At 38.3% G+C, this 26,838-nt stretch overlaps 1 protein-coding gene and 1 pseudogene across 1 annotated transcript; both read right to left on the minus strand.

The window, feature by feature from the left end:
- Positions 1-478: 478 nt before the first annotated feature.
- LOC110629153 lies at positions 479-7,966 on the minus strand (annotated as a pseudogene).
- Positions 7,967-10,889: 2,923 nt separating this feature from the next.
- Positions 10,890-11,255, minus strand: LOC110630076. The gene has a single exon (XM_021777389.1). It carries the CDS (start codon positions 11,253-11,255, stop codon positions 10,890-10,892), a length of 366 nt encoding a protein of 121 aa, XP_021633081.1.
- Positions 11,256-26,838: the final 15,583 nt, after the last annotated feature.

Consider the following 26,838-nt stretch of genomic DNA (forward strand, 5'->3'; position numbering starts at 1 on the left):
ATTATTGTTGGCATTGGCCAATTCTAAGTGGTTGGGATTATAGTTTAGTTAAGTTGAGAATTCTAGTCAACATTTATAATTGTAATCTAGAAATCTTTCTGGAAGTTCAGCTTACCTGGAATTGCAGTGCTAACCATGTTCAACCTGAACAAGGCCTGAGTATGCAGTTGTAACTATTGACCATAATTTCTTGTTTAGTAGAATAGAGTTTTATTGAACATCACTTTCTCCTAGTTTCAAACAACTGTGCACGAATTATGTTTTTAAACACTTGATTTCCTTGAACTTGTCCGTGAATGTACAAAAATGTTTCACATTCTATAGTAGTACCAGATTTTAACCTGCAGGCTGCAGCTGATTTACAGGAAAAGGATTTGCGAAATTCACTATTCATTTGTTGTCTTCGCTCAATACTATGGGATGACAGATGTTGTATTTTGATATTAAAGTAGCATTTTAAACAAACCTGCTGTGTTAGAATTCCTTCTAGTCTTTGTAGAGGACCATATCTACAGACATGCACACTGCAAATGAACATGTTTTAGATGCACAAAAGATTTTATATATATATACACACACACTGACACATGCACCAGAGATATTTTTAGACATGCTTGTTTGTGAAAAATAACAAGGAGATACAACACATGCAGCCTCCTAATTTATCATGTACTATACATGTGCATATTTATTTATTTTAGAGGGAGGTTAGGAGAGATGATGTCATATTTTCGGCAAAACTGAGAGTAAATTTAAATAAAATTGAGAGTATAAGTTAGCTCTTAAGTATAACCTAGAAATCCTCTGTTCCCTTGAGATTATTTTTCAGAAGACTTGCAGAAATTTCACAGATACAATTGCAGTGAAATAGAAAGCATAAACCAGACTCCGTGGCATAGCCACCCTGAACACTTGAAATGAAGTTCAAAGCATTTCCATCCTTAACACTTTCCAATCATTCAGTTATCTCACCACATGTACAGATTTTATTTGGAAAATATTTTACTGCAGTACTTAAGCAAAGAAAACAATGACTGGACTCGATGTTTTTGCCAGAAAATACAAATCTTAATATACTTCTCAGCTGATATTATCTTGTTACAGCTACTGAAGGTACTTCACAGGCACAAAGCTGAGTGGTATCTTTTTAGAGACAGTAAGACTTATTTCAGCTTTCTCTTCCATGTTGATGTCTTCGCTCTTCATCCTGTTGGGCAGTTTCCAATTGAACCAATACAGAAGATTTGCGAGTATACTGTTTATTGTTATTGTTCCCATATGCATCCCAGGACAAATTCTTCTCCCAGCTCCAAATGGCAAAAACTCAAAATTTTGCCCCAGCGAATCTTTCTGGGAAGAACTCTTTCCACTATTGAGGATCACGCCCAATTGCCCAGACATTGACTTGGATGATTGTTTTAGGATAAATATTATAACCATTGATATTACAGTGAGAAATGGTTTCTCTTGGAATTAGCAGTGGGGCTGCAGGATGCAATCTGAAAGTCTCTTTTATTACCATCTTGAGGTATTCAAGCTTATCAATATCATCTTTAGTCAATCTACCTTTCTTTCCAACATGATTTCTGTAGAAATATAATATTTTGTTATATTTCACAATAAAGATTACAATCTATTTATACATGAGAGATGATATCTAAATAGGAAGGAAAATCAAGTTTATGATTATACAATCCCTAAGATTAAGTAACTAACCCATCTATTAATATTTATTTCTTATATTAACATATTTACTTTCTATAATCTGTAACACTCCCCTTAAGTTGGATCATAAATATTTATCACGTCCAACTTATTAGAAAAATATTTTATTCGAGACTCATTTAAAGTTTTGGTGAATAAATCACCCAATTGCTCTCCTGTCTTCACATAACGGGTGGAGATTAAATTTTCTTGAATTTTCTCACGGATGAAATGACAGTCAATTTCAATATGCTTAGTCTGTTCATGGTATACTGGATTGGAAACAATGTGAAGAGCAGCCTGATTATCACACCAAAGTTTTGCGGGTGATGCAACATCCATACCAATTTCCTTCAGTAGATGATTTATCCACAAAATTCACAAGTCATTGAGCCATGGCCCTATATTCTGACTCGGCACTGGATCTGGATATCACATTTTGCTTTTTACTTTTCCAAGACACTAGGTTTCCTCCAAAAAATACTAGTCGACCTTCTATCACTTTTGGATCCCGCCCAGTCAGCATCAGGAAAACACTCAAATGCAGTATGCCCATGATCTCTATAGAGTATACCGAGTTCAGGAGTCCCTTTTAGATAACATAGAATTTGTTATAGAGCGGCCCAATGTTTCACCGTAGGTGCAAACATGAACTGGCTTACAACACGTACTGTAAAAGCAATATCTGGCCGAGTCATCACCATAAGGTAGTTCAACTTTCCAACCAACCTCCTCTACCTCTTTGGATCATCATAAGGGTTTCCGTCATTTTTTGTAAGACATATATTAGGAATTATTGGTGTGCTACATGGTTTATCTTCCATCTTCCCAGTTTCTGCAAGTAAGTCAAGGACATACTTCCTTTGAGACAGAAAAATTTCCTTTTTACTCCTCAAGACTTCGACTCCTAAGAAATACTTAAGCTAACCCAAGTCTTTGGTATGAAAACTCGCATGCAAGTAGTTTATGCAAGTAGTTTTTGAGAGAAGAGATCCCTGTACTATCATTCCCTGTAATGACAATATCATTAACATATACAACAAGGAGAATAATACCAGTACCTAAATTTCTATAGAAGAATGAATGGTCACACTTGCTTTTTTTCAACCCAAAATTTTGAACAACTTCATTGAATTTTTCAAACCATGCACGGGACTCTGCTTCAAACCATACAAAGATTTCTTCAAATGGCAAACCTTCCCATACTCCCCCTGAGCAATAAACCCTAGTGGTTGCTCCATATACACCTCCTCTTGGAGGTCACCATGTAAAAATGCATTCTTGATATCTAATTGGTGTAAAGGCCAATGCTGAGAAGCAGTTAGGGAGATAAACAAGCGGTCATTTTTGCTACAGGAGAAAAAATGTCAGAATAGTCAACGCTATAGGTTTGGGCATAACCTTTGGCGACAAGACGGGCCTTAAGCCTCGCTATGGAGCCATCTGGATTGACTTTGACGGCAAAAACTCATTTACAGCCCACAGCCTTCTTGCCAGAGGGTAAATCAACTAGTTCCCAAGTATGATTTTCATCTAGAGCCTTGATCTCCTCAAACATTGCATCACACCATCCAGAATGAGTCAGGGCCTCTTTAACTGTCTTAGGCAAAGAAATGGAATCTAGAGAGACAATTAAGGAGGTAGAAGAAGGAGGCAGGTGATCATAAGACAGGTGATCATAAGATAGAAAATTAACAACAGAATAGATAGATTTACACTGTCGTTTACCTTTACGAAGACTAATGGGGAGGTCAAGGTCACTCGGTGGTGGATCTGATGGCGAAGAAGATTCTGGTGCAGGACATGTATCATCATGTACTGGTCTTCGAGAGTAAACTTGAACAACTAACGGGTTAACAGGAGGCTGAGTATTAGGAGGAATGTTACCATCAGATTGTACAGCAAAAGACATATTCGAAGAGGTTCCACCATTAGATATGATTCTATAGATAAGCCACTCATCATCATCCTCTTGATCAGGAGAGATTTGTGCAACAGGATAAAAAGAAACTTTCTCGAAAAAGACTACATCTGTTGAGACCAGATACTTATTGAGGTCTGGAGAGTAATACCGATACCCCTTCTGAAGGTGAGAATATCCCAAGAAAACACACTTCAAAGCTTTAGGATCAAATTTAGTCACATGAGGTCTGACATCCCGAACATAGCAAGTACTGCCACACAGTCGTGGTTCGAGAGGAAATAATAGCTTCTTAGGAAATAGGACATTATAAGGAGTATTACCGTTTAGTACTGCGGAGGGCATGCGATTAATGAGAAAACATGCAGTAGAGATAGTATCAGCCCAAAATTGCTTAGGAACTTGCATTTAAAACAATAGAGCTCTAGCAGTCTCAAGAAGATGTCAATTCTTCCTTTCAGCTACCTCATTTTGAGCAAGTGTATCAACACATGACGATTGGTGAAGAATACCATGTTGAGTCATATAAGTCTGGAATGATTCTTACATATATTCTTTAGCATTGTCGCTCCGCAAAATTTTCATAGAAACATTAAATTGAGTCTTGATTTCAGCACAAAAGGCAGAAAAAAATTAGAAAACACTTTTGAACGATGCTTCATGAAATAAATCGAAGTCATTCTAGAGTAATCATCCACAAAAGTGATAAAATATCTGAATCCAGTCTTAGATCCAACCGGACATGGGCCCCAAACATCTGAATGAACTAATTCAAAAGCAGACTCAGCTCGTTTATTGATTCTAGTTAAAGAGTTTCAATGATATTTTGCAAAATGACATGACTCACATTCCAGTAATATATCTCATGAAATTGAGGGCATAACTTCTTCAAAACCGGTAAAGAAGGGTGTCCCAACCGACAATGTGCTTTAAACGGAGACATGACACTGGAGCAAGCAACAGACTGAGGTATCCATGCATCCAAAATGTAAAGACCCCCAGATACATGTCTTTTACCAATAATCTACTTCGTCACAAGATTCTGAATGAGATAATGATCAGGAAAAAAGAAACACAACAATTTAGGTCTTTGGTAAGTTTACTCACAAAGATTAAATTAAAGGCAAGATTAGGTAAACTTAGCACAGATGATAGGGTAATAGAAGGAGTAGGTTTAACAGTCTCAGAATCCTCAACATTATAGATTGACCCATCGGCTATAATAACAAGAGAAGGTGCTTTATGAGATTGAAAGCTAATAAAAATACGAGGATTACCTGTTATGTGATCCGTGGCACCAGAATCAATGACCCATTTATATGAAGAGGAAATAAGACACGTTTTATCTATCTCAGCCGCTACCGAAAACGTTGGGATAATTTTAATAATATGGATCTTACTGTCAAAAATCATTTCAACCAAAATTCTATAGTCCTTTACCTTCAAATGAATTAAAGGAAGATAACAAAATCTAACCCAGTGAACAGTATAAAAAAAACGTCTTCACCCAACACCCAAACGGCAAACGAACCACAGATCTGACAAGCGGGTTGCAAAGCAACTTCGGCGTCCTCTCTAGATGGATGATGAGAGACAAATATTACCCTAGATGGGTAACACAAAAGAATAGGAGCCTTAAATCTCCCAAAATTTTAAAACTTGATGAGAGAGAAAAAATTAAATCTCTACTAGAATGGCTCTGATACTATGTAAAAATATAATATTTTGTTATATTTCACAATAGAGATTATAACCTATTTATACATGAGATGGTATCTAAACAGGAAGAAAAATCAAGTCTATGATTATACAATTCCTAAAATTAAGTAACTAACCATCTATCAATATTTATTTCCTATATTAACATATTTACTTTCTATAACCTGTAACAATTTCTTATTTCATTTTGAACTTTCTTCATAACTCTTGGGTTCTTTGCAAGCTCTGCCATTGCCCAATTCACAATAATAGCAGAGGTGTCTACACCAGCTGCAAATAAATTCTGATACACAATTGTCAGAATGAGGTTAAGGCTTAGTTTCAAAGTTACAGCAAGTATGAACAAAATGAATGGTAAATGTAGTTTAACTGCAGAATTTATAATCACATGCATAATGTTGGGATTTAATTCAAAATTTCAGCATTAGATATGATATTCAGTTATTATTTTTTATTATCCTAGAATTTTAATTATTCAAATAAGTTATAGGATATTTTGTTGTTATCTTTTAGATTTTGAATCTTGGTTATAAAGCTAAATAAGCATTTTAATTTCATTTTTAAGTATTCAGTTCTTTACTATTTCTTTTCTTATTTTCTTTCCTAATATTATGAATCAAATTTTCAACATGTTATCAGAGTTTTAATGATCTTATGGGTAAAGAAAATACAAGAGATTCTGTGAGGAACACATTTTCATAGGTTCTCTAAGGATGAACGATGAGAAGTGTATTGACAAGAAAAGTTATTTGGAGAAATTTGCTCTAACAAAAAAAATTTCAACAATGATAAAAGCTTAGTGTGATAATTTGGAGAGAAGTGCTCCATGGCGAGGTTGGTGAAAAGTGCACTAAAATTGTCGGTTAGGGAGAAATGCTCTAATATGGATTAGTCGAGAGAACACGCCAACATATAAAATTGCTAGCCGGAAAGAAGTGGTCCCATCAATGGGAGAAATGCTCTAACATTGATTAGTTGGAGAGGACGCGCCAACATATAAAATTGCTAGCCAGAGAGAAGTGCTCCATTCAATCAACACAATTCGAAATAATAAAATTTAAATTTTATGGAAATTTTGAATTAAGGGAGAATGTTGATATTTAATTCAAAATTTCAATATTCGGTTATTATTTTTTTATTATTTTAGAATTTTAATTATTTAATAAGTTATAGGATATTTTGTTGAGATTTTTTAGATTTTGAATTTTGGTTATAAATTCCTTATTTAAAGGCATATGAATTTATTTTTGTATTATTCAGTTCACTATTTCTACTCTTTTTATTTTCTTTCCTAATATCGTGAATCAAATTCTCAACAAAAGTTTGCAGCTTACCAGAAGGACTCCCTTAATGGTATTATTTGTGAATTTAGAATTTCCAAGGTCAGCTTGTTCCTTCTTTGTTCTTATCAGCACATCAATCACGTCATCCTGCTCCTTTTTCCTTTCAGGTTTAAGATGATCATTGATTACATATTGGAAGAAAGTATCCAACTAATTGAAAACTCTTTCAGTCCTTGCGTGATGACCACTTATCCAATCAACGATCCATCCAACATATGGGATTAATTCACCGATGGAGAATGCTGCTACCACAGCTTCAGAATCATGAACCACTTCAGGAAATCTTTTTCTGTCAAAGTCAGTACCATGATAGTCAAATCCAAAAGACATTTTAAAGGTGATATTTGCAGTAAGAGAGAGCAACTTTTCTGTAAGATTAACAGGAGTTGCTGAAGCTGCTGACTCAGAGATTGAATTGATGAACAATTCAATTTCTCTTTCCCTTAGGGCCTGAAAAGACTTCACCCTCTTCAAGCTATAGAGCTCAAGAATAATTAGTTTTTTCATGTTTCTCCAGTAATCACCGTACGGTGTGAAGGCCACATCTGAATAATTGTAGGAGAGTCTTGTAGCGCCAGCTAATTGAGGTCTGCTGCAACGGGCAAGATCATGATCTTTTAAGACCTGTTTTGCTGCCTCAGCAGAAGAGACTATCACATTTGATATACGACCAAGTTTGACAAGCATGACAGAGCCATATTTCTTGGAGAGTTGCCAATAAGCTTGGTGAGGCAATTCACCAAGTTGGTGCAGGTTGCCTAAAATTGGATTATTTCGTCTTCTATGTTCCTTGCATCTGAAGACCAGCAACAGAGACAGAACTAAGAAAAGAAGCCACGAAGGTAGAGCATAAGGAGCCATTAGAGCTTTTGCCTCTAAGTTGATGAACCTGAAAATTATTGCAGGCGCTTGCCGCTCAAAGAAAAGCTGATATTGGAAATCAATTAAAGGATGAACATATGTGGCCTTTTTATCTCCTGGAATTATTGGCTGAAATTAATTGAAGGATGAACCTCTCTTCTGCCTCAGCTGAGGATATTACAACAGCAGGTACCCGACCGAATTGGAGAAGCATGACTGGGCCATATTTCTTGGAGAGTTGCCACAAAGAGTAGTGAGGCAATCCTCCAAGTTGATGAAGGTTGCCTTTAATTGGAAACTTGTGAGGGCTTGGTGGAAGCTGCTTGTTTTCACATTCAACTTTCATATTTCTTTTGATTAGAAGCAGAAAAGGCAGAAGGAAAACAGGCATCCACGAGCATAAGGTATAGAGAATCATTGTACTTTACCTAAGATATGCCCAAAACTTCTTCAAGCTGTCTCTTCACCTTCAAAATAACTAGCTGCCTTGTTTGCCAACTACAAGCATCAGGAGAATTTTTCATCTTCACTCTTTTGCACTGAAAAAACTTAATATTGTTGCAATTTTGTTCTGCAATATGATTTGTGAAGGTTTAATAATGGAAAACACAGAATAAAGGCTAAAATTTTATATAAACAGAGAATCTGCAAAGGTGTATTTTCATTCATGAGAATCCTTTTACATTTATAGTGATGAATTGAACTGAAAGCATAAATTGACGCAAAAATGAAGCCACGATATCAACAACTGAAGTAGTGCTTGATAGCGCCACGATATCAACAACTGAAGTAGTGCTTGATAGCGCCACGATATCAACAACTGAAGTAGTGCTTGATAGCGCCACGATATCAACAACTGAAGTAGTGCTTGATAGCGCCACGATATCAACAACTGAAGTAGTGCTTGATAGCGCCACGATATCAACAACTGAAGTAGTGCTTGATAGCGCCACGATATCAACAACTGAAGTAGTGCTTGATAGCACGAAAGAAAAATAAAGAAAAATCTGCAGATTCCTAAAGACTCGATCTAATATTATTGTGAGTTTAAAGTAACAGAAGCTTTAAACCATTGTTATTTGATCTTTAGTTTTGCAGTAAACCAGTGTTACTCCTCCATTTTCTTGTATCTCTCTCAAGAAGAACAGTTTGATGTTGAAATGCTTTGTTTTTTCATGAAAAACTAGATTGTTAGAGATTGCAATTGCTGCTTGATTATCAACAAAAATCTCAACACCACTTTTCTGCTCCATATTTAGATCACACAAAAGCTTCTTTATCCACAAAACTTGATTAACTGCTGTTGTTGCTGCAATAAACTCTACTTCAGCAGTAGATTGTGCAACAAGCTCTTGCTTCTTTGAGCACCAAGAGAAAAAACCCGAATCAAAACTGAAACAGTAGCCTGATGTACTTTTCATGTCATCAACTGAGCCAGCCCAATCACTATTCGAGAATCCACATAGCTTGAAATCTTTACTTTTTTCAAATTTGACACTATAACTGATTGTACCCTTAATATATCTTAACACTCTCTTTGCTGCAATTAAACGTAACTCACTAGCACAATGCATAAAGCGAGATAAGAGATTTACAACAAATAAAATGTCAGGTCTGGTGGCAGTAAGGTACATAAAGCATCCAACCAAGCTTCTATAGTAGCCTTCATCAACTTTCTCGGTTCCATCTCCTTTGCTCAGCTTCTCTTTTTGATTCCTAGGTGTAGCAACTGATTTGCATTCCTCCATTTGGAATTTCTTCAAAATTTTTTGCCATATTTCTTTTGACAAATGAATACTTCATTCTGGCTTTGTGTAATTTCCATTCCAAGAAAATAGTTCATGACCCCAAGATCTGTCATTTGGAAAATCTGCTCCATTTCTTGTTTAAAATTTTCAACCAGCAAGACATTATTTCCTATCACCAAGATATCATCAACATAAAGAGAGACTATAAGAACATTATTATCCTTATGTTTAACATAAAGAGTTGCCTTTGATAAGCTTTTTTTGAAGCCTAAACTTTGCAGATAATCATCTATCTTGCTGTACCAGGCCCTGGGTGCCTGTTTCAAGCCATAAAAAGCCTTTTTGAGCAAGTAGACTTTATCTTCTTCACCTTGCACAACAAAACCAGCAGGTTGCTCTACATATATTTCTTCTTGCAGAACACCATTCAAAAATGCAGATTTAACATCTAATTGAAATACTTTTCAACCTTTTTGAGCAGCAATGGCTAGAAGCATTCTGATTGTGTTCAATCGAGCCACAAGAGCAAAGGTGTCTGAGTAATCAACACCAAAAATCTGGGCATAACCCTTAACAACAAGTCTGGCCTTGTGTTTGTTGATGGAGCTATCAGTATTTAATTTTATTCTGAACACCCACTTCACTCCTATGATTTTTCTGTCAGCAGGTTTGTTGACTAACTCCCATATTTTGTTCTTTTGAATCATCGACATTTCCTCCTCCATTGCTTTTTTCCATTTTGGATCTCTAAGAGCTTCTTCATGTCCAGCTGGTTTATAGACTACCATATTACACCTTTGATAGATTTCAGAAAGTGACCTGATTCCTCTAACTGGTGAATCATCAATATTTTCTTCCAACCATTTGTCTTTCGATTGCTCTTCAGGAAGACTAAGCTCTTGTAAAAGTTTTGGTGAGTCATTCCAATCCCATTGCTTCTCTTCATTAAAGTGAACATCTCTGGTAATAGTCATCTTTCCGGTTTGTGGATGATAGACTTTGTAAGCTTTGGAAACTAAGCTGTAACCGACAAACATACCAGGAATGGCTTTCTTGTCTAGTTTATCACGCTTATTCTGTGGAACATGAACAAAACAAACACTTTCGAACACTTTAAGAAATTTCAATGAAGGCTTAAAACCATACCAGGCTTCAAATGGTGTTTGATCCTTCAATGCCTTACTTGGAAGTCGATTTTGAAGAAATACAGCAGTGTTGGCAGCCTCTGCCCAAAAACCTTTAGGTAAATTATTCTCATGCAACATACATCTCACCATCTCCATCACATATCTGTTCCTCCTCTCACTGACTCCGTTTTGTTGTGGCGTGTAAGGAGCTTTACCTAGAAGAAAAACATGTTGCCACAAAAATCTGATCTTCTTCATCTTGATCAGCAACTTGTGCATCTGCTACTTGCTTCTTGTTTTTGCAAATTATAGCTTCATGTCCAAGTTGATTGCACTTCTTACATTTTGCATCTGGCCTCCTCCAACATTTGAATGGTGAATGGCCTGTTTTGTTACAATGTTTGCAAGGTGATATTCTTTTGAGTTTCCACCTTTGCTACGATTGCGGTCAATAGAAATGTGCCCATTACTTAGAAACAACTTGCTTCTTTTGAAACTCGTTATCTTCATGATGCCTGACGGGAAGAGCTCCTTCGACAAAACCATTCTGCCTCATAGACCTTCTCTGTTCTAGAGCCTGAAAAGAGTTTAATAACTCTGCCAAGGTGATTGTGGACAAATCTCTTGTATTCTCCAAAGTGGTGATCGATGCTTCATATTTTTCAGGCGCAGTAACTAACATTTTCTGGACGATTCTAGAATCGTCAAAGGAAGTGCCAAGTAATCTTACTTTATTGACAATATCAAGCAGCCTTTCAGAGTATTCTTTGGCTGTCTCTGATTCCTTCATCCTTTGCAACTCAAACTCTCTTACGTAATTGAGAGCTTTCATGCCTCAAATCCTATCATCGCCAGCGTACTCCTCCTTCAGATAATCCCATACTTGCTTAGCTGTTTTGAGAGACATAATTCTGGTGAAAATAGTGTTTGAAACAGCAGAAAACAAACAATTTTTGGCCTTTGATTTTCTGATTTTCCTCTCCTTATGGTTTTTTTATTTGAGCCATGGTGGGATTTTCAGGCAGCAGAACAACTTCGTAATCCTCCTCCACGGCTTCCCAAAGGTCAAGCGCATCCAAGTGGGCTTCCATTCTGATTGCCCAAATTTCGTTATTTTCTCCATCAAAGATGATTGGAGCATTTGGAGAAAAATTTCCTTTAGATTCCATCTCACAAGTCCCTTAAGAAAATGGCTCTGATACTAATTGAAGGTTTAATAATGAAAAACACATAATAAAGGTTAGAATTTAATATAAATAGAGAATACTGAAAGTGAAAGAACAGAAAATTGCTGCAAAGGTGTATTTTCATTCATGATAATCCTTTACATTTATAGTAATGAACTAAACTGAAAGCAGAAATTGACGCAAAAATGAAGCTACAATATTAATAGCTGAAGTAGTGCTTGATAGCACGAAAGAAAAATCTGTAAATTTCTAAAGACTCAATATAATATTATTTAGACTGAAATTAAAATAATTAGAAAAATAAATTAAAAATGACAAACGAGTTTAAAGTAACAAAGTAAAAAACTAATAATTTGAGTTAATTTCTTTTCCATTGAATATGACATAGACTAACCTTATTTGTCAAGATTCAGTGTCTGGTGGGATTTAGAGATAAGGTTGAATGCAAATAAAAATAAGACACTTCCTTCTACTTCTGAAATTTCTGTACAAGCATCAATCCAAGTATTTCCACGTAGAGAGCATATGCATGTGCAGTCACGTATTTGGTAAATGACATGGCCCACATTCCTTGGAAAATCCTCACTTCAGAATATGGGTGCACTGTCCATTTCTAGGCGCCGGAGTCTTGTTAAAATACCACAAATATCCTTGAACCGTAATCAAAGTGGGAATTGTGTGGTTATTGTGCCTTTCAGTTAAGAAACTGACGGGCCGGTCCAAGTCTGCATATGGGAGTGTTGGGCCAAAATATTGCTGGGCTTTGTAATAAGTACAGTGTGTCCACTTATATACTCTTCTTTTTCTTTCTTGTGGGATTCTTCCACATCTTCTAAAACACTGTCATTGTTTGAAAAGTCTTCTCAATCCTAACAAGGACAATTATTGAACTTGAGAGATGTAAAAGTAAAGCAAAGTAGCAACACTCACATCTTCCCGTTATCTTTCAAATGGCTGCAAAAGGTGTATAGTTGATGGGGACATGGAGTGCGAGCTTTCTCTTCCATGGAGTAAATTAAAATAATCATCGCCCATTTCAAGTTGATCTTGTCTTCAAGCTTGACAGACAATTCTTTGATTGTGTAGCATGCTGTGGTCATTGCTTCAGCTGTTTCTCATACCTTAACTGCAAATTGTTTTTTTTTTTTTTTTCTAAGTTGCATGGACGACATTGTTATACTGCTTAGTATTTTTTTTGTTTTTGTGTTTTTGTTCGCCTTTTCAGTTGCTTTTGGTTAACTTTGTTATTTTTGGGTATATCAGAGAGGAAAACTACTATATATATATGCGTCTGTTTCAGAAATTTGCAGACTATTCTATCATTGAGTTCACTGAAATAAATTATACTGTATCCCAAAAAAAATGTATGTAGATGGCAATGTAATAAAAATTGGATGTAGTTAGCTGAGGAACTGCAACTCTTTGAAACCCAATTAGAGTTTTTCTTTAAAAAAAAATGATACAATAAAGGAAGCAAGAAAGAATCATTCCTGAAAATATGCAAAATCATTTCTCACTAATTAGGAGACCCATCTCAACGTTTTGTACTGCACCTGGCTGCTCTCAGGACACCAGTAGGAGGTGCAGTAACCATGATGAAGCATTGGCCATAAAGCCGATTAGAATATGCAAATAAACTCCCCAGCTGAGATCGCACCCGAAACATTGCTTTGATATTAAATATGATTCCATTTTGATTTATCTGCTCCTGAAGCCGAGCAACGTCTCCTAAAGGAAGCCGAACCTGGCTAGTTACCATATGAACATTTGCAAACCTGGACTCAGCCTTTGATGCAGAGAAAGATTCTATGTACTGGGTAGCAATGAGACTATTCCCATAATATAGATCAATGATGATGTGACTGAAATCCAGACTGACCTTGTCGTTTGGATTGGTGAAGTTTGCAAGCACAGAGATATCAGCATTGAGCAGAGAACCTGCATCTACGTAAGCTGCATTCAAGGTGACACTAGACACCTGTTGCTGTTGCTGTGCCGGTGGGAGACCATAATGGATTGGATAGTGATCTTGATCCTGTGATTTCTTTGTCCGACTTCTTTTAGGCTGCCTGGGATGCTGATCTTCATCAGCTGGACGATTCTGCTGGAGAGTGATGTTGTCTTCATCAGGGTATTGCTTTGGAAGAATCCATGGGCTATGGTATTTGCTGTCAAGCCGAGGATCATGACTGCGTTGGTTTTTATCTGAATGACGTGGAAACATCCCTGACTATGGTATTCACCATCATGCCTTTGATCATGTATTGGATGGGGATGTTGGTCTTCACGTGGGGCTGCAGGTTGTTTCCATGGAGCTTGGAATTGGCCATCACCGTGTCCCCTGTCAGAACTAAAAAAAGAAGAAATGAAATAACACAATGAAGATAGAGGAAAAACTTGATTCTATTTACTGTTGTTAGACAAGCTCACCAAAAACCTCTAAATTCCTTCCTTCTTTATAGTGTTGAGAGGAAGTTTGTTCCTTCCTTCTTTATAGTGTTGAGAGGAAGTTTGTTACAGAAATTTCAGCTATCATTATTGCTAAAAAATAGCTTCTACATGGACTGTTTCTGCTCCATATTATTGTCCACTACTCCTACATTCTAGCAGAGAAAATAACAAAATTGACTTAATCAAAAAACACAATGACAGTAACAATTAAGTTTATTTAGCAAGTTTATAACGGTATCAATCACCCCCTTAAACTTGCTTCACTCCTATCTTGTTCCTTAATTCCAGAAACCTTTGTCTGCCCAAAGGTTTAGTCAGAATGTCTGCCAGCTGCACTTCGGTTCTGGTGTAATCTAACTTGATATCTCCATTTTTTACAGCATCATGAATGAAGTGGAACCTTGTATCGATATGTTTGCTTCTCTCATGATGTACTGGATTGTTGGCTAATGAAATTGCTGACTTGTTGTCTATCTTTAGAACAGGCTTGACATGATTATTTCCTCTTAAACTTGCAATTATCTTTGTAAGCCATATTCCTTGACATGTACCTCCTGTTGCTGCAATGTACTCGGCTTCGCATGACGAAAGTGCAACAATTCTCTGTTTTTGTGAAACCCAAGTGATTGGATTTTCACCAAGGAAAAATATAATCCCAGTTGTGCTCTTCATGTCGTCTACATCACCTCCAAGATCACTGTCACTATACCCAATCAGCGCCTCACACTCTTGATTCTTCTTGTACTCAATTCCAAGATTTAGAGTTCCTTTCACATATCTTAGAATCTGCTTAACAACATTCATATGTGATGTCGTTGGTGACTCCATGTAACGACTAACCACCCCAACCGAATAAGCTAGATCAGGACGTGTGTTCACAAGATATCGCAAACTTCCAATAATGCTCCTGTATGTTGAAGCATCAACAGGTGGTTCCTCATCATGTTTACTCAATTTGCATCTTGGATCCATGGGTATACAACAGCTATTACAATCTGACATTGCTGTTTTTTCAAGAATCTTGCTGGCATAACTTGATTGACATAAAGTTATATATTCTGAGTTTTGATTCACCTGAATTCCCAAATAGTAACTTAGGAGTCCTAAGTCACTCATCTCGAATATCTTCATCATCTCACCCTTGAATTTATCAATAAGAATTCCACTAGAACTTGTGAGAATAAGATCATCTACATATACTCCCACTATTGTAACATTGTTTCCAGTTTCCTTCGTATAGACAGCATGCTCAAACGGACACCTTTTGAAACCCAGTGATATGAGGCATCGATCCAGTTTGGCATTCCATGCCCTCGGAGCCTGCTTAAGGCCATACAACGCCTTATGCAGTCTGAGCACCTTCTGTGGATTATGTTTGTCAATGAATCCTTCTGGCTGCAGCACATACACCTCCTCTTCGAGTTCACCATTTAAAAACGCAGTCTTGACGTCCATATGATGAACCTTCCATTGCATTTGTGCTGCATATGCAAGAATTGTTCTTACCGTTTCAATCCTCGCAACTGGAGCAAATACTTCCTTGTAGTCGACTCCATATTTCTGCACATAGCCTTTAGCTACGAGTCGGGCTTTATGTTTGATTATCTTCCCATTTGGATCTTTCTTTAGCTTATAGATCCATTTGAGCCCTACAGCTTTGTGATCCTTAGGCAAATCGGCAAGCTCCCATGTTTCATTCTTCCGAATTGACTCAATCTCCATTTCCATTGCTTGTCGCCAATTTCCATTGCGATTTGCTTCCTCAAATTGTGTTGGCTCCTCCATAGATAAGAAGCATAACCCAATTTCTGCTTCGACTTCTCTGGTTTCATTGTAGATTTCCTGCAATGATCTAAACTTTCGAGGTGGAGTGGAGTTAGTGGAGTTTGAATCTGACTCTGATTCTGATGTACTGGAAGGAGAGTTTTGTGCCGTGGATTTAGATGACACATCCCCCTCTTCCAATATCGTTGTAGCACCCCCTACATCTTTTAATTTTACAGTGAAAATATCGGAATTCTCCATCTCCTCTTCTTTCTTTTCGGACTGCCATGGCCAACTCTTATCCTCTTCAAAAACAACATCTCTACTTATCATTACTTTCTTTCTAATGGGATCATAGAGACGATAGGCTTTTGATCCTTCCTCATATCCAAGCAACACTCCTTTTACGCTCCTGTCTTCAAGTTTTGTGAGATGAGGTGATGTTATCTTGATGTGAGAAAGACACCCAAATACACGAAAATGGTGTATATTTGGAGTTTTCTCATACCAAGCTTGATATGGCATGATCCCTTCTACGCTTTTTGTCGAACTCCTGTTTAGCACATAAACTGAAGTTTTAACGGCCTCACCCCAGAATTCTGCAGGAACCGATTTGCTTTTCATTATACATCTCGCCATCTCAAGAACTGTTTGATTCCTTCTCTCCACGACGCCATTCTGTTGTGGGGAGAATGGTGCCGTGAAGTGTCTCTTCACACCTTTCTCTTCACAATACTTCTTAAATTCAGCTGAATTAAATTCACCCTCGCGATCTGTTCTGAAACACTTTAATCTTTCCCCACTTTCTGATTCGGCTAGTTTCTTGAACCGTTTGAAAACTTCGAATGCCTCACCTTTCCCCTTTAATAGAAATATCCACATAAAACGTGAACAATCATCAACCAAGAGCATAAAATATTTGTTACCTCCTGGTGTTGTTGGTGAGATCGGACCGCAGAGATCTCCATGAATTAACGCAAGTCGTTCCTTTGCTCTGAATGTTGCAGTATGTGGGAATGGCAATCTGTGTTGTTTTCCTACTACACAACCATCACACACCTGATTGGTTTGTGTAATTTCTGGCAGTCCCTCCACCATTCTTTGTTTCGACATTTTCGCCAATGCTTGGAAATTTAGATGACCACATCTTGCGTGCCATAGCCAATTCTGATTTGTCATATGTGTCATCAAACACACTTTCTCGGCAACTTGGAGTTTTGCGATAAACAATCTGTTAGGTTGTCTCATAACCTTGATTGTAAGCCGATTTAGATCATCATAGACCTTCAAAAACCTCCTCCAATAAACACATGTCCGCCATTTTCATCGATTTGTCCCAGACTGATTATATTGCTTTTCAATTTTGGTATATAATATACATTTGTTAGTGTCAAGTGTTCACCATTTTTGCATTGGAACAACACTGAGCCTAACCCATGTATATTGATTACAGACTCATCACCAAATTTAACTTTACCAAAAATTGATTGATCAATTTCAGAGAAGCAATTTATATCACCTGTCATGTGATTACTGGCTCCAGTATCAAGATACCAACCGGCTTCCTTCATAACACCTCCACCTGTTGCAGCTACATATACTTCTCCTTCATTAGCTTCACAGGTTTCAATCATTAACAAAGAAGGTTCTTCAATGTAAATCTCTTCCTTTGACACATTCAGCTCGCAAATCTCCTCAATTAGTAAAAGAGCCGGTTCTGGCTCTTCAGTTTCTGTCAAATTGGCTTGTTCATTTTTCTCTTTTGACAGGCACTCTGATGCAAAATGCCCCATCTTTCCGCAGCTGTAACATTTAATTTTTGATTTGTCGAATTTTTTCTTTTGTGATTTCGACTCATCATCGTTGCCTCGGCTTGACTCACCACTGTATCTTCCTCTACCACGACCGCGTCCTCCGCGTCCTCTGCCTCTACCACCTCTTATATCAGCAGAAACTTTCTTGTTCTTTGTAGCCTCCTCTCTCGCTTTCCACTAAGCTTTGGTGAGAAGAAGAGTTTCTTCAGACTTCCCACTGCAGCTGGATATGCGTTCTTCATGGGCCTTTAGTGAACCTATCACCTCCTCAACTGATTTGGTAGATAGGTCACTAAATTCTTCTATGGCAGATACAATTTGTAGGAACTTGGATGAGACTGATCTCAATAGTTTTTTTACTACTTTTTCTTCTTCTACTGTATTTCCAAGGTTCCTTAATTTGTTGACAATTATTGTAAGCTTTCCTGAGAATTCATCAACATTTTCGGAATCCCCCATTCTCAACGCATCAAACTCTCTCCAAAGCGTCTGAGATCGCACTTCTTTAACCTTGGCAGCCCCCTGGTTCATTGTTTTTAGCATATTCCATGCCTCCTTGGCGGTCTTCTTTGCACCCAACTGCAGCAAGGTATCTTCTCCTATACCTTGGTAAATGGCAACTAATGCCATTCTGTCTCTACGGCTGTCAATTGGATCAGATAACTCAACGACATCCCATACTCCTTGAGCCATCATAAAAACCTCCATTTTTATAGCCCATGCTGCATAATTACTTTTTGTGAGCATAGGATATTTTAACGACACCGAACTTTCTTTCTCGGGGAACATGGTTCCTGCTGCTGTGATGGAACTTTCTGGTTTTGAAGTTTCCTCTTTTTCTTTCAACTCTCTCTCTCTTCTAGCTCTTTCTAATTCAATATGAGACATTTTAAAATATAGGCCTTGATCTTAAGGCTCTGATACCAAATGTCAGAACTAAAAAAAACAGAAATGAAATAACACAATGAAGATAGAGGAAAAACTTGATTCTATTTACTGTTGTTAGACAAGCTCACCAAAAACCTCTAAATTCCTTCCTTCTTTATAGTGTTGAGAGGAAGTTTGTTATAGAAATTTCAGCTATCATTATTGCTAAAAAATAGCTTCTACATGGACTGTTTCTGCTCCATATTATTGTCCACTACTCCTACATTCTAGCAGAGAAAATAACAAAATTGACTTAATCAAAAAACACAATGACAGTAACAATTAAGTTTATTTAGCAAGTTTATAACGGTATCATCCCCGTGGCTTGGAGCGCTGAAGTTGTTTCGGAGCACGTTGGCTAGGTGGCAGGTCTTGTTGGTCTCGATGCTGCGGTGGTGATGATGGCAGCTCTGCAATAGGTGGACTACTTCCAGGAGTAGGTGGTGTCCGAGGAAGTTGTTGGCCTTCACGCTGCTGTCGTAGTCTAATAATGAAGTGAGGGTTGGCCTTCACGCTGCTGTCGTAGTTTAATAGGTGGACAACTTCGGAGCGCTGAAGTTGTTTCAGGGTGTCGAGTGTCACACCTCTTCCCATCTCACCCAAAAATCCAAAATTTTCAGCAAAAAAAGAATTGACAGCGGACCTGTAGAGCACCTAAACGAAGTTTGGTTGGCGCGGAACATTGTGCAACGTGTGCGCAGGGCTAGGGCGCATAAGGAGCCCAAGCAGCCGCACAGGAGTGCCATTGCGGGACAAACGCTGATTGGCCTGTGGAGCTACGCCAGACGAAATTCGAGTCCGTAAGCCACTGGAAGGCAATGCAAGGCGCTGAGATGTGCTGGAAAGAGCGCGAGGCTTCCAGAAGGGCCTGGGACATGCGAGAACTAGCCAAAGAATTCTGGTAAACTGCTGGAGGTTTCAGAATGGCCCAAAATTGGCCAGAAGCGGCCAAAATAACCTGGAGACTGCCACTAGTCGAGAAGCTTTCAGAAATCTGCTGGGCAGCTTGGCCATTCCAGAATTCTTTCAAGAATGTAAAATTACCAAAAGACTCCTGAAAGTTCTAGAAGGACAATTTTGTCCACAAATTAGAGAATGCATCTCCACCGCATATGGAGGAGGTGGGATGCCTATAAATACCCACAATGAGATTCATTTATACAGCTTAAAGATTTTGGCTAAAGCATCCACACTTTGTAAAGCACTTTCTAAAGCAATACAATTTTCTTCCTTCCATCATCATTTTCTCTTGTGCTCACCGTCAACTCTTTCTCCCCAATTAAGATTTCCGTTGCCACCTTCACCCACTACAGCTCTTGTTTTGAGCTATTGGTAAGGTTGAACTTAATTCATAGAACTAAGGCTGAACGGTTGAAGTGAAATTCGAATATTGAATCACTTATTCCATGACAAGTGGTTTCAGAACCTGATTTGCTGTTTGGGTGAAAATGTCGAATCCAAGCAAGGTTATTGGTGGAGGTGCTGCTCCCGCGATTGTGCACGGTGGCAGTAAAAGGAAAGACAGGGGCAAGTCAAAGGAGCTGCAAGAGCTAGAGAGGAGCTCGGTGACATGGAAACCCGTCTTGCAAAGGCAGAGCTAGTGCTGATCGAGGAGAAGGAGAAATTCGAGGAGATTGACACCTGCATTGAGGAATTCGATTATGGGATGGAAGAGTTCCGAGAGGAGATGCAAGGTGCCCTCGATTCTGCCGTCGACAAGCTAGCGAGTGAGACGGAGTCACTTAGGCATGCCTAAGTCGAAGACAATGTTGCCATAAGGGAGGAAAACTACTTCTTGAGGGCAAAAATGGATAGAATGATGGGGAAGATCAAGGAGCTCAAGGAGCAGATGGCCTTGATACCGTGGTGGTCCAAGTCAGCATGGCAACAACGTCAACCGCTTTGGGAGCTCATACGACACATGTAGAAGTGCCTAAGCCGAATGCATTCAAGGGGACATGCAATGCCAAAGACATTGACAATTTTCTGTGGATCTTGGAGCAGTACTTCCAAGCACTAGGGATCGTGAAGGATGCCAAGAAGATCGATCATGTACCGTTATACTTAGCCGACACTGCCATAGTTTGGTGAAGAAGGAGGCAGGCTGACATTGAGAAGGGCACTTGCACTATAGCCATGTGGGAAGATTTTAAGAAGGAGCTAAAATGCCAATTCTATCCCGACAATGCTGCGAAGGAAGTGTTGGGAAATCAAGAGATTATTGCAACCCAAATTGCGCAGCGAAAAAATAAAATTTCTGATTTCCTTTCCCAGAATCCGAGTGCTTCGTTTAATTTACAAGAAGGATATGAGACTAACCTGTTAATCTCATCGAGAAGATACAATGTTGGACTGATGGTGCTGCTTTTTCAAACGAACACCCTCTATGGTATCCACACGAACGTCTTCTATCCTTTTAGAGTGCTAGCTCTCTCAAAGATAGATAGATTATGTGCTCCATAATCTGCAGCTTTTTAGACTGAGTTTTCTCAAAAAATGTCATCCATCCTAAATTCGTAGAAGGAGTATTTATATGTTTCAGTCTTTTATTTTCACACAACTCCTTTTTCTAAAAGGAGTTGTGTTTTTCCCATAACTCCTTTTCCTAAAAGGAGTTGTGTTCATATCACAATCTCGCAGATACTCAAATATCTTATGTGATAGAGTTCTTTATCTGTAACAGTTACAGATAGACTGCAGATCTTTTAAATATTATTATCTCATAATAATAAATGATTAATAATAATAACACTTTATTATTATTAATTATATTAATGATTAATAATAATAACACTTTATTATTATTAATTATATTAATGGGCTTTGGGCTTTTAGCCCATTAATATGACATAGCACATCAGCAACGTTCTTTTGTGTGTGACCCAATAAGCTCACATTAATTGGCAATAGGCCCAGTCCAACAAGGCCTATAAGTCATAAGTGGCCTCTAGCAAGACATTATGACTACCCAACTAATATGAGGATCAATAGTCCGATAAAGCCTAATAAATAGAAGATGAATTAATCCTTTTGTCACACGATATCTAATTTGAACATAAGTCATGGTCAATATCAAACTTATAATGTTCAAACTTATGATTTCTCGATCTCTAAGTAGACTGATAAATTCAAATGATATTGATCACACTATCAATTTATTTGAGCACGGCCATGCATTTCTCAGTCTCACTTATCGAGGGGCCCAGAAGATATCTCTCTCAAAGAGAGGGACAAATCCTATCTTGATTGTTGACTTTCCTCTACATAATTTCTATTATACTCAATCATAACCTTTATGATTGTCCGATTAAAGACAATGTTTGGTTATGTCAAAACATAACAGTCCTTATGTTGGAAACTATGACAATCTCAACTCAAAGGATTAAGACATAACTATTTTGAGATTCACTTATGAAAATAACCCATGTAGTGATCTCAGTGCGGGTCCATCCAATGCTTTGTTCTCTAACAAGTACCTATGATTATTGATTATATCAACATATACATAATCATCTCATGATTATTAATCAATAATCATACTAGTTATATTTTTATTATTATCAACATAATAATAAGTAACCAGGGATGATAATCATTATTATGTAACATGCAAAATAATAATGATAATAATAATAAAATCTCTTTTATTAATAACAAAAATGACATACAAATAGATCCAAGATAATGGCCTAGGACAAATACACTAACAGGAAGCAAGGGCAAAATTGAGAAGGCTCACTAAAAAAGGTACGATTCGCCACTATGTTAAAGAATTCTCCGAAATTCTATTGGAAATCTCCAACTATTCAGATGAGGAGACCCTGTTTGCTTTCATGGACAGGCTTCAACATTTGGTTAAGATGAAAATTGGGCATAGGGGAGCTCAAGACCTTGCCACTACTATTTTGATAGCAGAATCCCTTGTTGAGTATAAGAAAGGAGATAGGGGCAAGGGTCTTGTGAAGCCATCGAAGGGCAAGAATGCTGCTGAAGCCGCCCTAAAAGCAAGGAGGGACCTCCGAAGAAATGGAAGTCGAGGGAAGGCTCAAAAGAGGGGAATTTCAAAGGATGGAGGAAACTTGAGAGGCCACTAATGAAATGCTTCCTATGCAACGGGTCACACCGTGTTTATGGTTGCCAGAAGCGTAACACCCTATCGGCTATAGTTAGTGAAAAGGAATCAAGTCAACAGCCTAAGGAGGGTGCCAGCATGGGCTCTTTACAACTAGCAACCGTGGCAACTAAGGCAACCGAGATTCCAACAGACATAAAGGGAGACTGTTTGCTCCTATGTGCATGAGGGGACAAATGTTGCAAATATTTGTAGATACTGGAGCATCAGATAATTTCTTGAAAGTGGAGGTAGCAGAGAAGTTGGGCATTCCATTCCAAAAGGAGACGGGTTAACTGAAGGCAGTAAACTCTCTACTGACTCCAACACATGGGGTAGGCCACAATGTCCTAGTTAAAATCGGTTAGTGGACTGGAACTCTTGATTTTTCTATTGTCACCCTGGATGACTACTCTTGTGTGCTTGGAATAGACTTTATGGATAGAGTGAAGGCTATCATTATCCCCTTTGCCAATAGCATGTGCATTCTAAAAGGAAACAATACTTGCACTGTCTCATTGGCGAGAGGGAAGGTTGGCACTAGCACTCTCTTTGCCCTTCAGATTTCTAAAGGCTTAAAGAGGTCCAAGCCAACCTATTTGGTAGCACTGAAAGATGATGAATTGCCCCCTGCACCAGAACCATCTACTGCCATCAAGCATGTCCTGGAGGAATTTTCAGATGTGATGCAACAGGAGTTGCCGAAGAGGTTTCCACCAAAGAGGGAGGTGGACCATCACACAGAACTGAAGCCTGGGGCAAAATCACCTGCTGGTGTTCCTTATCGCATGGCACCTCCTGAACTAGAAGAGCTCCGCAGACAGTTGAGGGAGCTGCTAGATGCAGGGTATATCCAGACTTCTAAAGCCCCATATGGTGCACCGGTCCTCTTTCAAAAGAAGAAAAATGGCTTTTTTTGCATGTGTATCGACTACCGGGCATTAAACAAGATGACCGTGAAGAATAAGTATCCCATTTCACTCGTTGCCGAACTATTTGATCAGCTTGGTGAGGCTCGATGGCTCTCAAAATTGGATCTTTGGTTAGAATGCTATCAAGTCAAAATTGCTGAAGGAGATGAATCGAAGACAGCTTGTGTCACAAGGTACAGGTCATATGAATTTCATGTCATGCCCTTTGGCCTAACTAATGCTCCTACCACATTTTGCACCTTGATGAACAAAGTGTTCCAGCCCTTTCTGGATCGCTTTGTTGTGGTTTATCTGGACGATATTGTGGTCTATAGCAACACATTGGAGGAGCATGTCAAATATTTGAAGCAAGTCTTCAAGGTGCAGAGGGACAATGAGTTATATGTAAAGAAGGAAAAATGTTCCTTTGCACAGCAAGAATTCCCCTTCTTGGGGCATATTGTTGGGCATGGCAAGATTCGAATGGACAAGTCCAAGATCCATGCCATTCTAGAATGGGAGCCACCAAAGAAGGTGCTTGAATTAAGATCCTTCCTTCACCTTGTGAACTATTATCGAAGGTTTATCAAGGGCTATTATGCTATCGCAGCACCCTTCACCGATATGCTAAAGAAGAATAAGCCGTGGAAATGGGACGCCCATTGTCAAAATGCTTTTGAAGCATTAAAGAAGACTATTATGAAAGAACCAATGCTGGCATTGCCTGATTATTTCAAACTGTTGGACCTAAATGTCCTAATCCTTGTTTTGATGATTAATAAACAATTGGTGTGCTACTAATTATCTTTAAAGGTGTTTGTATTGAGCTTGCAGGTCCCCTATTGAAATAAATGAAATTACTTCTGTCACAAAAGTGAAAAGTGCCTAATATGGAAGCATACCACAAGAAAGGGATAAGAAATTATTTTTGTTTATGCTTTGTTATATTCTATTCATTGTGAATTTCAAGTAATTGATTGTGATGGCTCAAGGTTCTTTCTTTTCTAAAAGTTCTTTTAGATATGGCCAATTTTTTTAAGTACTTGACTTTCAGGGACCAAAATAAAATTTTCCAAAAGAAGTGATTTTGAAAATATTTTTCATCAAAATGAAAGATCTAAAAATATAGGTTACAAATATTCAAACGGATTGAAAAATGAATTTTTATAGCCTAAGTTATGATTTTTCAAAGTTTTAAAGAAGGGATTTTGTGCCCCCTAAACACAACTTTCGGCTTCCGAAAGTCAGGGACAGAAATGAAAGTCCCATATGTTCGGCCGCCGAACATTGACTTTCGGCCGCCGAAAGTGGATTTTCAACCAGCCCCCTAAGTGTGACCTTCGGCTTCCGAAAGTGAGGGACAGAGACGAAAGTCCCACACTTTCGGCCGCCGAACATTTAACCTTCGGCCGCCGAAAGTGTGTTTTGGGTCTGCCTCCGAAGCCTAAAGTTTGGCTTCCGAAAGTGAGGAACAGAAACGAAAGTCCACCATGTTCGGCCGCCGAACATTGAGTTTAGGCCGCCGAAAGTTCAGTTTTAAAGGAATAGTTTCTTCACCCCAAATGGTTCGGCCGCCGAACTCTAAGCTTAGGCCGCCGAACCTGAGTTTTTCTGAACGCGATGTAACGGTTATTTCTGAACATAAACGGCTCTATTTGCATTTAATGCATCCCCAACGGCCATATTTATGATAGAACTATAAATACAACTTGCTTTTGATGTGAAGAGGTTACAACAACCATCTAAGCAAATATTTATTGAGATTACAGCTTTTTCATTCTCTCTCTCTCTCAAAACCTTGAGCCAAAGCATTGATTTCTTGAAAGCTTGTTTTGAGTTGTAATTGATTGGCTTTTCTGAGTGAGTAAAGGTTGATTGAGAGATTCTGTTGTTGTGAGTGTGGCTTTGAGCAAAGAATTGCTCTTGAGTTGAAAAAGAGATTTGTAAAGAGCAAAGGCTTGCTCTAAGATTGTAAGGGTTTTGATCTTCACCCAAAGAAGATTTGATAGTGGAGTTGAACTCTCAAGTGGACCTTGAGGAGAGGACGTAGGCTTGGATAGCTGAACCTCTATAAATCTTTGTGTTGATTTTTCTCTTCCCCATTCTCTTCTAATTTCTTGTCTTTGCCATTAAATTTTTTATAAATCCAATTCACCCCCCCTCTTGGGTTGCCTCAAGGGACAACAAGTGGTATCAGAGCTAAGTCTCCCTTTCTTGAAGATATAATTATCTTGGAGTAAAGATCAAATGGCAGCCCTCAATTCTCAAGAAGGTCAATCGGTTGTGAGACCACCTTTCTTTGATGGAAATGACTTTCTATATTGGAAAAATAGAATGTATTATTTCCTTAAATCGGAAGGAGTTGATTTGTGGGACATTGTAGAGAATGGGCCTTTCTTTCCCACAAGATTCATTGATGGAAACCAAGAGCAAAAACCTAAGAGTGAATGGAGTGAGCTAGAGAAGAGAAGGGTAGCCCTCAATGACAAAGCCATTCACATCTTGTTTTGTGCTCTTAGTAGAAGTGAGTACAACAAAGTATGCATGAAGTCCACCGCCAAGGAAATTTGGGATGCTTTGGTTGTCACTCATGAAGGTACCAATCAAGTCAAGGAAAACAAGATGGAATCCCTCATCTATCAATATGAGTTGTTCAAGATGAAATCCGATGAAACTATTAGCCAAATGTATGATAGGTTCATTGAGATCATTGGAGGGATGAAATCTCTTGGGAAGACATTCACAAATGAAGAGTTGGTGAAGAAAATCCTAAGATGTCTACCTAAAGAATGGCTACCAAAGGTAACTTCCTTAAAGGATGCCAAAGACTTGACCAAAGTGCAATTGGATGAACTCTTGGGGAATCTCATTGACTATGAGATGACTCTAAAGAGAGAGCAAGTGGAGGAACCTAGCAAGATGAAAAAGAACATTGCTCTAAGGGTAGCCTCCGAAGATACTAGTGAGGAAGAAGAAGAAGAGATAAGTGAGGAAGAATTGGCCTTAGTAACTAGGAGAATAAGGAAGTTGCTTCTCCAAAATAAAAGGTTCATCCCAAGGAAGAATTTTAGAAAGGAAAAGGGTGAATCAAGCAAAAAAGTAGTCATTTGCTATGAATGTAATAAGCCGGGTCACTACAAAGTGGATTGTCCCAAGTTGAAGAAGCCTATCAAGAAGTTCAAGAAGAAGGCCTTCAAAGCAACATGGGATGAGTCAAGTGATTCCGAAGAAGAGGAGGGTGGTGATGAAA

This window comes from Manihot esculenta, chromosome 13 (assembly GCF_001659605.2).
Source record: "Manihot esculenta cultivar AM560-2 chromosome 13, M.esculenta_v8, whole genome shotgun sequence".
NCBI classification, from domain to species: Eukaryota; Viridiplantae; Streptophyta; class Magnoliopsida; order Malpighiales; family Euphorbiaceae; genus Manihot; species Manihot esculenta.

Excerpts from the sequence above, each read along its gene's own strand:
- LOC110630076 (XM_021777389.1), bottom strand. The coding sequence starts at position 11,255 with ATGAAAGCTCTCAATTACGTAAGAGAGTTTGAGTTGCAAAGGATGAAG.